The 13,813-nt window shown below is 47.8% G+C and overlaps 1 protein-coding gene across 1 annotated transcript; it reads right to left on the bottom strand.

The window, feature by feature from the left end:
* Nucleotides 1-2,817: 2,817 nt before the first annotated feature.
* GABARAPL2 (GABA type A receptor associated protein like 2) lies at nt 2,818-13,582 on the bottom strand. Its single transcript, XM_021705706.1, has 4 exons — nt 13,405-13,582; nt 13,021-13,076; nt 11,688-11,860; nt 2,818-3,423 (listed from the first exon to the last, which is right to left on the bottom strand). The coding sequence occupies exons 1-4, from the start codon at nt 13,436-13,438 to the stop codon at nt 3,333-3,335; spliced, it is 354 nt and encodes a 117-aa protein (XP_021561381.1). The 5' UTR covers nt 13,439-13,582; the 3' UTR covers nt 2,818-3,332.
* Nucleotides 13,583-13,813: the final 231 nt, after the last annotated feature.

Here is a 13,813-nt window from a genome sequence, read left to right as displayed (position 1 = left end):
CCTCTGCCTGCCGCTCCCCCTGCTTGTGCTGTCTCTCTCTTCCTCTCTCTCTCTGACAAATAAATAAAATCTTTTAAAACAAAGGTTTAAAAAGAAAAAAAAAAGAGGGGGTAGGGTCAGAGAGAGCAGCAGACTCCCCGCTGAGTGGGGAGCCTGATGCAGGGCTCTATCCCAGAACTCCAGGATCATGACCTGAGCCGAAGGCAGATGCTTAACCAACTGAACCACCCAGACACTCTGGTCATGACTGTTTTACTACACTGCTAAATTTTATTTACTGATATTTTATTTAAGATTTTTCTGTGTTGATAAATGAGATTAGTCTGTCATTTTTCTCTTAGGAAGTTTTGGCATTGGGATTTTCAGTGTCAAAATGAATTTGTAATTATTCCTTTTCTAATCTCTGTAAGTTTAGAAAGGGTTAAGGATTCCTTACCTAGTTTGATAAAATTCATCTGTAAAATCTTGCTACTGTCTTTTAAGGACTAGAGTTGGGGGAAACTAGATGCTCTTTTTTTTTTTTTTAACTTTTCAATCCTTCGTTCAGATGCTACATTTTAAGGGCAAAATTGACAAATCCATTTTTGTTGGAATTACAAATAAGGCTGCTTTCCTCAGTGGTTTGTTTTTTTTTTATAGATAACAGCTACTCCCTCTTCTTTTCCAAGAATAGTTTCTAATACCACTTTGTAATTATTTGCTTGTGTGCAGGTAAGCAAATAATACTGTAAGCATCTGGAGGACAGGGTAATGTTTTATTTGTTTGTGCCTCAGTGTCCAGCAGTGTGAAAACACTGTAAATAGAAAAAACAGACATCATAACATGATCTCACACTGCCAGCTGTCTTTCCTCTTCAGTCTCACGTCTGGTATCTCAGCCGTCACTTGGTAGCGATGAGCTATGAGAATTACACTGCCTGTATCTCATGGGTGTCTTTTGAAAACTAATCGTAATAATATATATAAATCATGACATCCAACGAGTGTTCGATAAAAACTATAAATTACTTTTTCAAATTTATTTTTTAATTAAAATTTTTTTAAGTAATCTCTATGCCCAGCATGGGGCTCAAACTCAGTGACCCAGAGATCAAGAGTTACATGCTCTACCAAATGAGCCAGCCAGACACCCCTATAAATTACTTTTAAAAGAAAAAAAAAAAAACACAGCTGGCTTCAGTGACCCTTGCTTTTTTTTTTCCTTCCCTCTACTATTTCTGTTCAGTTTCATTTGTGAGTTTGTGGTTGTAAACAGAAACAGATGAAAATGCCTTTGGAAAGCTATCCCTCCCCCATTTCTCTATAATCCTATCCTGTTTATACTGTTGAGGGTTTTAACCATTCCTTCCCAGCCAGTCCCTGCCTCAGGCAGGAAGGGTGAGGGGCTATCTGGTAATTCAAGTGAAGCCAGAGCCCTCCAGGGGACTTTTAACATTGTCCTCAGAATGCTCTTCCACTGGATTTGCTAAACTGATGGGACCACTCTGCCATCACATGAGAGGAATCTGCCTGAGAATGGAATCAACACAGAGGGAAACAAAACCAAGAGGAAAGAGTTTTGATGTTATCATTTGATCTCTGGTTCGAGCTGTCTGAAGCCAGTGAACTTTCCCTGTACAGTAACTCAAATAATAAATTGCCTCTTTAGAGCTTAAGCCAGTGTGAGTTGGGTGTACGTCACCACAAACAAGATTCCCTTCAACACAGAACTTGTTCCTTCCCTTTCCCGTGCTCACTCAGGGGTCAGCTTACATCTGCTTCTAGTCCAAAACCACCAGCAAAGAGACCGCTGACTCTGTTGGGTCAGGTTTGGGAAAGACCAACACAGTGCTTAATGACCAATGATTCCTCTGGTCCCAACTGGGAAGCTGACCTCAGGAGACAGCTTTGACGGGTTGCTTCTGTAATTTGGGGAAGACAAAGCTGAAGATCTTTGTTTCTTCCCCAGTAGACAGTTTAAGGCAGTCATTTTAACTACATGTTCCTAGATCGCGGGATGATACCTAGTTTCTTTATCCTGATTATTTACATAGGGCTCTAGCATCCAACACAGGCTATCCAAGGAAGATTTGGGAAAGTTAACTAAGCTTTCCTCTTAGATGCATTTGTGTTCTGGCAAGCCTACATATTTACACTCATTTGTGAGAAATCATGAAACTCGTGGGCATGGGAAAATCTAATTGTGATTTCTAGGGAGAGGGCTTGGAGAGCAGCCCCATGAAGAGTGCAGGGGCATGTAAGAGGCCGTGTGTGTACAGTTACCATCCCAACACTGTATGTAGTGGTGAAAGGCTGCAAATAACCCAAATGCCATTAATAGGGGCCTAGGAACTAGATAAGTAGTAACGACATTCACACGACGCAGTACCATTTAGCTGTAAAAAGGAACTAGAAGGCTCCCTATGAACTGATACAGAAAGGTCAGCAGGCTATACTGTTAAATGAAAAAAAAGCAACACACACAAATATATATAATGTTTTCTTTTGTAGAGAAAAAAAAGGAAATAAGGACATATGTTTATATTTAATTATACTTCCAAAAATAAATACCAGAAAGAAACAAGATACTAGTTAAAGTAGTTTCCCATAAGGCGGAAGGTTAGGGAGTCAGGAAACAATAGTGGGAGGACCTCTCAAGGTCTCCCTTTTTAAAATCTTTTATCTGAACCATGTGGATATATTAACCATGAAAACAAAAGCCCGTCCCAGGCTGTGCAGCCAAGGGCCCCACAAACCCTCCTGCTGGCCTAGCAGACGCCGAACCACTGCTCTGACCTTTCTGCAAGCAAGTAAATAAAGGACATGGTCACACTGCAATGCCTTTATAAGAGGAAGTTTTATTGTTAATTATTTACTTTAATAGTTTCAGAAAGAGGAACAGATTAGCTCAGTCCAACATGATTGGCAGTTGACAAAATCTAGTGAAGCAAGTGTCTGATTGCTAAGGACTTAATTTGGGTGCTTTTAATATTTAGCCATCTTTAACACTTCAAACATAATCCAGAAGAAATGCATCACCTCCCTCCCTTTCACTTTAATACCCCACCTACCTCACTTTAATACGGAAATATCTTCATTAAATAATGATCCTCAGAGAACAAGTTCCCTGGAGAGTACAGCCATGAGGACAGTGCACAAGAAGGAAAACTCAAAATAAAACTCTGTATGATAATTTACTAATCTAAGGAAACAAAACCTTCCAATATATTAAGAAATAAATCCAGTTACAAATGCACTAATTAGGTCTATGTGAAGAGGTCTGGGAACTGAAAACGGCCGGCTATTTACAAGATACACAAGCGGGAACGGTGCACCTAGCCCAGCGCTGGCCCTCAGAAGCCAAAAGTGTTCTCTCCACTGTAGGCCACATACAAGAATCCATCTTCATCTTTTTCCTTCTCGTAAAGCTGTCCCATAGTTAGGCTTGAAAGAAAAGAAAAAACAACATTGAGAATTGGGTTTGGTCACTGAGTCCAGGTGTTCGAAGAAAGCTGATCTGGGGATAAGGGACGTGACTGCTTGAACCAGCTACTCTGCCATTCTGTGGGTGGCAGATCATGAAAATGAAAGTAATTCCAATCTCCGCACTGCTGTGTGCCAACAATCCTGTGTTACAGAAGGGAAATGGAGCCATGAAAGATTAAGATTAAATTAGGCCTGGGCGCCTGGGTGGCTCAGATGGTTAAGCGTCTGCCTTCGGCTCAGGTCATGATCTCAGGGTCCTGGGATCGAGTCCCGCATCGGGTTCCTGCTCAGTGCAGAGCCTGCTTCTCCCTCTCCCTCTGCCACTCCCTCTGCTTGTGCTCTTCTATCTCTCTGTCAAATAAATAAATAAATAAAATCTTTAAAAAAAAAAAGATTAAATTAGGCCTCTGGCAATCAGTAAATAAGACTAGAATCAAAGCTCCGTCGTCCTGCCCCGAGGGAAGGCCATTAGCCGCACCCTCACACCAAATTATTCAAATTATTCCTTCAGAGGCCAGTGGGCTTGCCTGGGTAGTACCGGTTTCTTTCTGGAGGCCAAAGGCAAGAGAAAAAAACCTAAGCAAAATTAAGAGCCTAAGAGGCCCATCCCTGCGTGGGTGGAGGACCAAGGTAAAGAAGACTACATGGGGCTTGCTTCTCCTACAGGCTTATGTGAAGGTTTATAATCTGTACCTTACAGGATAAATGTAAGTGGGTTCAATCTTGTGGAAGCTCCCCCACCAAAAACCCTGTGCCCCAGCGATCGGTATCCGTGCCATCAAAGAAAAGTTATTTTCCTCACATGTAATGCAAAAAGCTCTCAGACTGTATCTGGGATCCAAAGAAACCCTGCCCAATGCTCCTAAGAACCCTCCAGAAATAGACAGTGCTCAAACTAAACGTGTGTGGGTGGGAAAGACTGCAGCACAGGACCTAATCCAGTTCTCTGCCATGGATCTGAGCTGTACGGGGTCCAAAGGTAAGCCCAGTACCACGGGCACCCTGGGCGAGCTCTGGCCATGTGACTGTACGAGAGAGGGGCAGGAGGTACAGACATGGGCTAAACATCAGTGTGACCCCACGTGTGGGGTCAACGAGAGCCAGCCGAAGACAGCAGAGGTCACTAGCTGCCCAGGCCACAACCGGTGCTTCCATGCAGGACTCAGTACAACAAGGGCCACGGGGCGACAGAGGGGCCTGGGGCCTCGCGCAGGTGCAACCGGGCCTGGCCCACTCTGCCAGCGTTCTCCCAGTGCGCTGCGTGGGACCTCCACGTAACAGGGATACGGGCCGCAAGTATAAAGGGGGCATTTCCCTTTCCTCTTCTTCCTGCCCAGCTGCCGGCTTGGCCCGGTGGGCGGCGTGGGCCCATGAGAATTCTTAAGTAACAACATGGGGGTGGATGAGTACGAATACAAATGACCTGTCATCAGCATCTGGTACGTAACACGGTGCTCCCGAGCTCTTAACCTGGAATGTGAAACGTAAGGACTCGTGCTATTTCTGCTATGAGAGAAACGTCCTACAGTTTGTCCAGGACCGTAGCCGCTGGCTACAGGCAGCGCGTGAAATGAGGCTCATCTGAACTGGGATGTGTTTTAAGTGTGAAACACACACAAGATTTCAAGCCTGCTATGTAATAAAGGATGTAAAAACCTCAATTTCTATTACATATTGAAATGACATTTTGGATAAACTGGATACATAAAATATATTACTAAAATTCACTTCACCTGTTTCCTTTTTAATGTACTAGAACATTTTAAATTACAAATGTGGCTCCAGTGCCACTTCTCAACAGCACTGCCCTGGAGCATGTGAGGACTTGAGGGACAGTGGGTAGAGGGAGGAACCCCTGCATGAGGCCCCCTAGAGCGGGGGTCTCAACCTCAGCTATACAACAGAATCACACGGGAGCTTTAAGACATCTCCAGGCTCAAGCCCCATCCCAGGCCAATTACATCAGAATCTCTGGAGGTAGGATCCAGGCATCAGGTTTTAAAAATGCCCAGAATGATTCCAGGTGCAGCTAGGTGGAGAAACAGTCTCTCTGCCAGAGGGAGATAGGGGCTTGTCTTTTTAATGCATTTTCTTTTCTTTTCTTATTTTAAATAGGCAAAGTGAGGCTTGAACTCGGGACCCTGAGATCAAGATTTGCACGCTCTACTGACTAAGCCAGTTAGGCAACCCCATCTGTCTTATTTGTTTGTTTGTTTGTTTGAGATGCCTATCTTTAAGAGCCCTGTGATTAGAAGTGGATGAGGAGCCAGCAACTAGCCAAAGGCCTGACACGGAGCTGCATCTCTCAAAAAGACCTTTACCCCCCTGGCTGGGAATGCCCCGAGGAATCGATTGCGCTTTTCTCAGAGATGCCTCAGGATGAGGCGGCAGGGAAAACAGCTACAGCTATTGCACAACTCTCCTAGCCCCACTTCATCCACATGTCCAGGATGACCTTGATGAGGACCTGTCCTACCATCTCCCCACGACCATTACCAGAGGGATTTAGAGGCAGAAGTAAAAGGCACTGTGCAATTCAAAGACAGCCACCCCTTGATTCCAGCGTCAGGGCTGGTTCCATCTGATACACTAAATGCGCTCCGTTCCTAACAGGTGAGAAGCCCCAGTGCAAATACTCCAAATCCCACTGCTGAATTAGAAATACGTGAGGAGGGGCGCCTGAGTGGCTCAATTGGTTGAGCGTCTGACTCTTGGTTTCAGCTCAGGCTGTGCCCGCACGATCACGGGATTGAGCCCCACGTCGGGCTCTGTGCTCACTGGGGAGTCTGCTTCAGATTCTCTCTCCCTCTCTCTCAAATAAATAAATAAAATCTTAAAAAAAAAGGAAAAGACATACTTGAGGAACTACATAAACACTGGTGGTCCCCCCCAGACTTGGCCTGCAGTGAACAACGGCCACCGGAGCCCCCACTGCCTAAGGCAAGGTAAGACTGCGAGCGGAGGCCCATCATCATGTGGCTCTCAATCCTGTCTTTAGACTGCGTCGTCTTTTCAGTAAAACCTAGGTTTATAAATTTGTTTAACCAGTGCCCCAGCAGCTATAGAAGGTGATCATAAAACTCCTAATTATAATAGCACTTACGTGCCAAGCACTGTTCTAAGTATGTTTATATTCATTCTTTTTATCCTCACAGCAGTCTTCTGAGGCAACATAACCTCACAAGGATCACAATCCACAGTTTATGGATAATAATAAAAGTGAGGCAATAATAGTGAGACACGGAGTAGTTAAATGATTCACTCCAGATCACAAAGCTAGGACACACGCTTAGCACTAAGCCTCGCCGCCTCCAAGTGGAATACTGTCCTACTGCCCTAACGTCAGGATCTCGTACCTTCCGCACAGATCTCCCCAAACAGTGCTTGTAGGGGCGCCTGGGTGGCTCAATCGTTAAGCGTCTGCCTTCGGCTCAGGTCATGATCCCAGGGTCCTGGGATGGAGCCCCGCATCGGGCTCCCTGCTCGGCGGGAAGCCTGCTTCTCCCTCTCCCACTCCCCCTGCTTGTGTTCCCTCTTTTGCTATGTCTCTGTCCAGATATATAAAAATCTTTAAAAAAATTCAAAAAGTAATTTAAAAACTTAAAAACTGCTGGTCACTCACACACACACATGCACACACATGTGCACACACACACGCACGCACATCCGAAATCACTTGCACGTCTGGTCCCAGTGCCTCTCTGGATTCAGGAGGTCAGAGTTGGGCCTGAGATTCTACATTTGTATAAGATGCCCGAGGAAGGCTGCCACCAGGCTCCATGTCACAGGGCTCTTTCCTTCGCATCCTGTAATGTGACAACTGGCTGGGTGTGCTATGACTGTAAGAGTCCTCTCGCTGTTCTCCTTTTCTGTCACGCAGCCTCGTGTGGAAACTTGACTCAGTTGGCAGCAGCACTGGGTCCTTACACTGAGGCCAGCCCTTGGGCAGGAACTTGGAAAATGACAATACTCAAGGCTGGGAGCCGAACACTTTCATTCAGCAGCCTGTGACCGAAGGGGCGATTCTGAGTGTCACTGAGTGCCATGAAAGAAGACTGAGACATCTGTACAGTATGATTTCAGAATAGCTCTTACGGGATCAGGCCACACACAGACCAAGTCTGAAAAATTTGGTCTGGAGCCAAAAAGAGCTGGCCACAAACACGGTTTACACTAAGTCCCATTAAAGAGTTAAACGCAAATGCAGGGGGACAAAACGCAACCCTAGTCAGTGGGCTGGCCTGTCAGTTCAGGACAAGTTCCACAAGCCTCTGAGAAGAGGTCAGAGGCCCGAGCCACACGGCGCTGGGCAGGCGGCAGCTGGGATGCCCTAGGATCCTCACGCACACCGGCGCCTCTCCTGTCAGGCTAAGCGCCACAGGCCTGCTGGATGGCCTGACAACTTGCACGTCCAAGGCGTCCCGCCCAAGTTACTGGCTGAGGAAGACACCCAGGGATGACCTCCAGACCCTGATACTAAAGCACACCGCTGTGGCATCAGCTAAGACATGCACTCATTCCCAGAAGCGTGCAAAGAAATGGGAAAAGCCAATGGCAGATTCAAGCCACAGAGCCAGTCCAAGGTGTGGTGGGACCCTGACGTACTGAATCTAGTGAACCTAAACTGACTGCTGAAACTCTGTCACTCACCCCTCCATTCAGTGTCACCCACATTCAGACAAACCAGCCAATAGTAACAGCACCTTTCAGAAGGGTCCACTTCCAGGAATGGCCGTGCTGCCGAGGGCGAACGTTGGCTTTCAGCTACTCGAGAGCACATGCACTGGGGGGAGGCCAACCCAGAATTGTGTGGGTGCCTAATCCCTGCAGAACCTTCCCGTGGTCCCCGACCAAGGTCAGGTCGTGAAGGCTGTGGGCTCCAGCCTGACTCATGAATTGGCTGGACTGACAGGCACACACCTGGTCACCCATCTGCTTTGGAGCCCACGTGCTTCCACTGGACCTGGATTTCTCTCTTTCCCAGCAGGGAGGACGGAGGGGGTAAGGTGGGAGGACAATGGCCACTGCTGTGGACCTTGGAAAGGCAACCACCTCAAAGTGAAAGGTATTGTAGCCATGAAGGCTCCCGACATTCTAAAAAATTAAAATTTACTGGCTATTCCTTTTGTCAGATTTTTCTGATATAAATAAATCCTATTCCATTACTGCTGGAATAAACCCTTGAAGAGGTATTTACCTAGAAATGATCAAAAGTGCTTAATTTAAGCACATTTCTAAATAAAGGATGGACTGTAAGATCTCACAACTTCCTTTTACTTAGTATCTCTTTAAAATCAAAGAAGCAACTAAGCACCACAATCTTAACACCGGTTTCCAAATGTAACATTCCCAAATTATCACATCTTAGAGATATTTTATTTATTAATATACTACTGTTTCTATTTTAAATGGGGATTAACAAGACTCGTCTGTGTTCTAAACAAAGACTAAAAGATAAGATACCACTGCCAGGTCTGGGCTCCCCTCTAATGCCAGGACTGGGAAGCTTGTACACTGATCTTTCTCGAGCTCTGTCTGCACCAAGGCACAATTCTTTTGTTTTTGGCCTGATTCTGGATGCAGGAACCTAGGCAGAGAATTCAACTTTCCAACACTAAATGGGAAAAGGAAGTTGAGATCCTACCCCCTCTGCCCTGCTTTAAAAAAAAAACAGAACTCAAAGAACTTAGGAAGTAAAACTCTCAGGGACTTGCCTTGGTCTCTATTTCTAGAATCAGTATTTAATACTCACTACTCTAAACAATCACATTTTTACAAGATGATCGTTTATGTTCCAGAACACTCTCCCAAAGGCAAGAATAACTGAAGTCACTTCTGCTCAGCCTCCCACCTCGCACGTGACCCTCTCGCAGCTCTGTTATGGGATGGGCGAGGGCTCCTGCAGGCCTGGGTTCACCCTTTCCCAACTCCAATCCCCCCAGCGACTCTCTGAAGGCTGCAAGCACTGGTGGAAGGTTAAGGGAGGCCCCACACTTCCCTAAGGGGGCTGGCAGGAGCTGAGGAAGAGGCTGCGGCTGAAGTGCCTTGGGGAGGAGATGGCAGAGCTGAGTCACACACCAGCTTTCACGGGAGACCCTGAGGCAATTCTGTGTGTGCTGCCATCAGGTGATCATCATTTGCATAAAGCCCAATGATGTCACACACAACTTTTGTTTTAGAAACAATTTTTCTTTTTTTTTTTTTTTAAGATTTTTTATTTATTTATTTGAGAGAGAGAGAATGAGAGCGAGCACATGAGAGGGGGGAGGGTCAGAGGGAGAAGCAGACTCCCTGCCGAGCAGGGAGCCCGATGCAGGACTCGATCCAGGGACTCCAGGATCATGACCTGAGCCGAAGGCAGTCGCTTAACCAACTGAGCCACCCAGGCGCCCAGAAACAATTTTTCTTAATAAAACCAAACTGCTGCATTAAGTGTAGGACAGAAAGCCATTAACTGGGGCCAAAGGCCTGGGCAGAGGAAGCCTGGTTAGCGATTCTCGAAAATCCTGACTTGGGTCACCGGTGTCATCTGCTTTAGGGCAGATTCTTACCAGGTTGGAAAGGCAAATGGGAGTGGAGGAGAAAAGGAAGCAGCCTCTGCTGCCCTGAGAATCACTTTTCATTTCCAATTCTATTTATATCTCAGGGATAATGGAGGGAGGGGGCAGTTGCTAATCTACAGCCATTTTAATTGCTAGATTAACATGGAGCCACCAGAGTAACAATGTCTCCAGAAGCCTGCTCATTTCCTTTAAGAAATATCAGAGGCTCAGAACTGATAATAAATTCAATGTCACAGGTCCTAGTCGCCTACTTCTGCCACTAAGAAGCCACCTCCAGGAAGGAGGAAAGACAGGGTCATCGAGACTCTGCAGAAGCTGCAGGTGGAATGAGTGAAGATTTACCTCCCCACCACCTTAAGAGAAGCTGAGTGTGACCACAGACGCCCAGGGCTTCCTACCGCAATGAAAAGTGCACCCAGCACCATGATGCCTAGAGGCCTGGGAAGGAAAGCTGGAAGAGCCCCAGTAGGCAGCAAGACTGCCTCTGCCAACACCCCAGCTTCTCGAACTATAGCTGAAGGAGACCAATGGCACCCAGCAGCCAGGGCCAGGCCTATCTCCTCAGGCAGAACCTTTCATTTCTCCCCTAACCTGCTTCTCTGCCAAACACAGGTAATGGAGGTGATGGAGATTGGGAAAGCAAAAAAAATAGCCAGAGCTCTCTACCTTTCAAAGGAAAAGGACTGGAATTTGGCTTACACCTTTTCTGGAGCTTTCAAGGATTTTCAAAGGGAACGTATTTTGGCCACACTGGGCTAGTTCCCAGGATTTCTGAAAGCCTTAGGTTTTAGAAGTACTACTTTTGGGGGGTAACAAATGAGACTTAGTTTGAGTCTCCAAGATGAAAGGTAGCCAGGAACTCACACTCCGGGAGAGAGAGACTAGCATCTGGCTCAGCAGCTAGTAGTCAACCAGTAATGGCAAAGGACTGACCAGGAATTTAGAAGGAGCCAGTTCATCTTCTTTTTTCCACAGGGGACTAAAGCTGGGCTATCAAATACACAGAAGAAGGGAACTGTAATGCCCCTGCCTTGAGATTCAGGCCCCAAGTTATCCCAAAGAGTGCTTCCAGGCAGCACAACAGCTAGAGCAAGGGGGCAATTACTCTGACAGTCGGAGCAGGTGGTACCAGGGAGGAGTAAGTCTGTGAAGGGACCTCAGAGCCTTTTGTTGGACGGCAGCCATTTCGGCATACCTGAGGATCAGGCAGCTACAGACTTGCACAGTGGCACAGAACTAAGTTTGGAGAGCAAGCAGCAGGGTGATTAACTGAACCTGAGCCTCAGCAGGGCTCACAAGCTCCCAGTAGAGAATGACAGGACTTATTTCATGGGTCATTTGAAGAAAACCTCATTTTAGGCTTCAGTTCTACTGATGGCTTAAGCCAAAGTAAATCCTCAGCTGTTTTAAAGGATTCATGAGGGTCTGAGGCTAGATTTCTTTTTTTTTTTTTCTTCTTAAGTCCAACCTTGTTCTATCTTCTTGATCCAAAGTACATTCCCATGTACTACAGCCCTTTCTTATTTTCCTTGAGCTCCTCATGTCAGGGAGCACAAAATCCAGATTTCCAGTCAGGACCTCTAAGAGTTTTCTAACCTCCAAAATTTAGAGTTCTGTAAACAGCCGAGCAGATGGCCAATGCCAGTGAACACCTCTCACCTGGACTGTGGGACTGTCTTATCCACAAACAGGAAGATTGCCTTTTCAGAAGGAAGCTGGATCCTTTTCCTGATGATCCACATGAACTGAGCCACAGTGATGTCAGATGGAACCAGATACTTCCGTTTGTCAATGTCAACAATCTGAGAGCCTGAGACTTTCTCCACAATCACCTAGGAAAGCAAAGAGAGATCAAGACTGGATTTCTAACATGAGGCTCTGGCCTTGCATTGTTCTAGCCTTGCATTGTCAGGGAGCTGATGAATAGTATGTGGGCAAGGAGGTGGGTGGCAAACTGCACAACACTGGAAAATATGCCCCTGATTTAATAAACCACAAACTCTTAACTCTGGAGGTTAAGAACTGACATAAATGTATGATACAGAAACAGAAAGTACTTTTCTGTGGTCAGTTACGTTTATCATCCTGGATCTTAGCAAGTGTAAGAGAAACACAGCTCCTCCTACAAAGCTTTTCAACATTTTGTCTGGGCAGGCCTGAGAATATCTGGTGAGGGTTTCATCTACAGCCAATTACTCCAGGACCCCAGAATGGATCTGCCTTCACACTACAGGGGAAGTGAGATCCCAAGGAACACAAGAAACAGGAAATGATGGACTAACAGGAATGAGTGGCAATCCCAGCCAGCCAAGAACCAAGCTCCTCATTTGGCCTGTTGCTTCTCCCTGAACTAGGTTTCAAATGTGTCCCTCTGACCCCTCCTCAAAGGAATTGTTCAAAGAGCTACAATGACAGGCATGGATGTCCTTTAAAAATCAGTAAGGATTATAGAAACTTTATCCCCTACCGTGGAAGAAATAATAAGATCATATTTATTACTGACTAAGGAGAAACCACGAGAGAAGGGGTTCTCAGAGGCTTCTCAGATTTTGTTGGTCATGAAAGGATGACAGGGTCAGGGTGAGGAAAGGGAGCTAGAAGTCAAGTAAAGATAGAGACTCAAAGTTAAAGATGAGTGTCCTGAGACTAAAGTACCACTTCTAAGACCAAAGTGACAGTCTCCCTCCACCGTTGTTCCCAAAAGTGGCAGTGACCTGTTGCCCTGTCCTAGAACATCTTTCCTTACATAATTGGCGAGGGAGCCCAGAGGCTGCAGACAGCTCGCTGGCCTAGATCCGGAGATTCAGCACTGAGGCACCCTGAACAGCACCGGCTCAAGCCCCTCACGCCACGGCCCCGGAAGGCCCCTAACGCAGTCTGGCCTGTTTGCTACTGTAACCTCAACTTGTCAACTGTTGAATGGCCCGGGGCCCTATCACGAGTCCTAGACGACGGGGTGACAGCGAGGTGAGGGGGCGGGGAGTGCACTCACCGGAACTCGGTCGGGATATTTCGCTCGGATCTTCGCGGATTCCACGCATCTGTGTTCTGTGGGAGACACAGACCCGGCTGACGGTCGTGCCTGCCCGGCCCCCGGTTCCGGGGACCCCAGCCCACCTCCCCCGGCGACCTGCGCACGCCCCGGGCCCTTATTCCGGCGTCTCAGCGGCCTCGGCCCTCGGCCCCTGCCTTCCCGCAGAAGGGCGAAGGGCGGCACAGGGTCCGTGGGCAGCCGCCCGGGGCTCCGGGGCCTCAGCGACCCAAGGCCTGAGCGCGGCATCCGCCCCGCCCGGCCCAGCCCAGGGCGGCCCGGGTGGGGGAGGGGGCCCACCCGCCGCCCCGACCCCCACCACCCGGCCCCTGACGGAGCCCTTACCCAACGAGTGGTCCTCCTTGAACATCCACTTCATGGCGGCGGCGGGGAAGGGATGCAGCCGGCTCTCGGAGCCGCGGAGCTCAGCGAACCAACCACAACAACAACGACGGCAGCAGCGGCGGCGGCGGCGACCACACGGCAGGCGGGACTTCCGGCTGCCGGAGCCTAGCAACCGGCCGGGGGCGGGGCTTCCGGCGCCGCTCGCCGGGGGCGCCGCGCCAGGGGGCGGGGCAGGAGACGGCGCCGCGAGGGGCTAAGGAGGGGAAGTGGGGATGATGACGTTCACTAGAGGGCTGTCTTTGAGGGGTTTTGGTGACTGGGACGGGGATGCTGTCGGGAGCTGGTAACAGGAGTGGGGTCTCGGTGACGAGGGGAATTTTGGAAGTATGAATGACAGAAGAGGGGTCTC

Source organism: Neomonachus schauinslandi, chromosome 16 (genome assembly GCF_002201575.2).
Source record: "Neomonachus schauinslandi chromosome 16, ASM220157v2, whole genome shotgun sequence".
In the NCBI taxonomy this organism is placed as follows: domain Eukaryota; kingdom Metazoa; phylum Chordata; class Mammalia; order Carnivora; family Phocidae; genus Neomonachus; species Neomonachus schauinslandi.
Note: the sequence above shows the minus strand (reverse complement) of the source record. Positions and strands in the feature narration are given on the sequence as shown.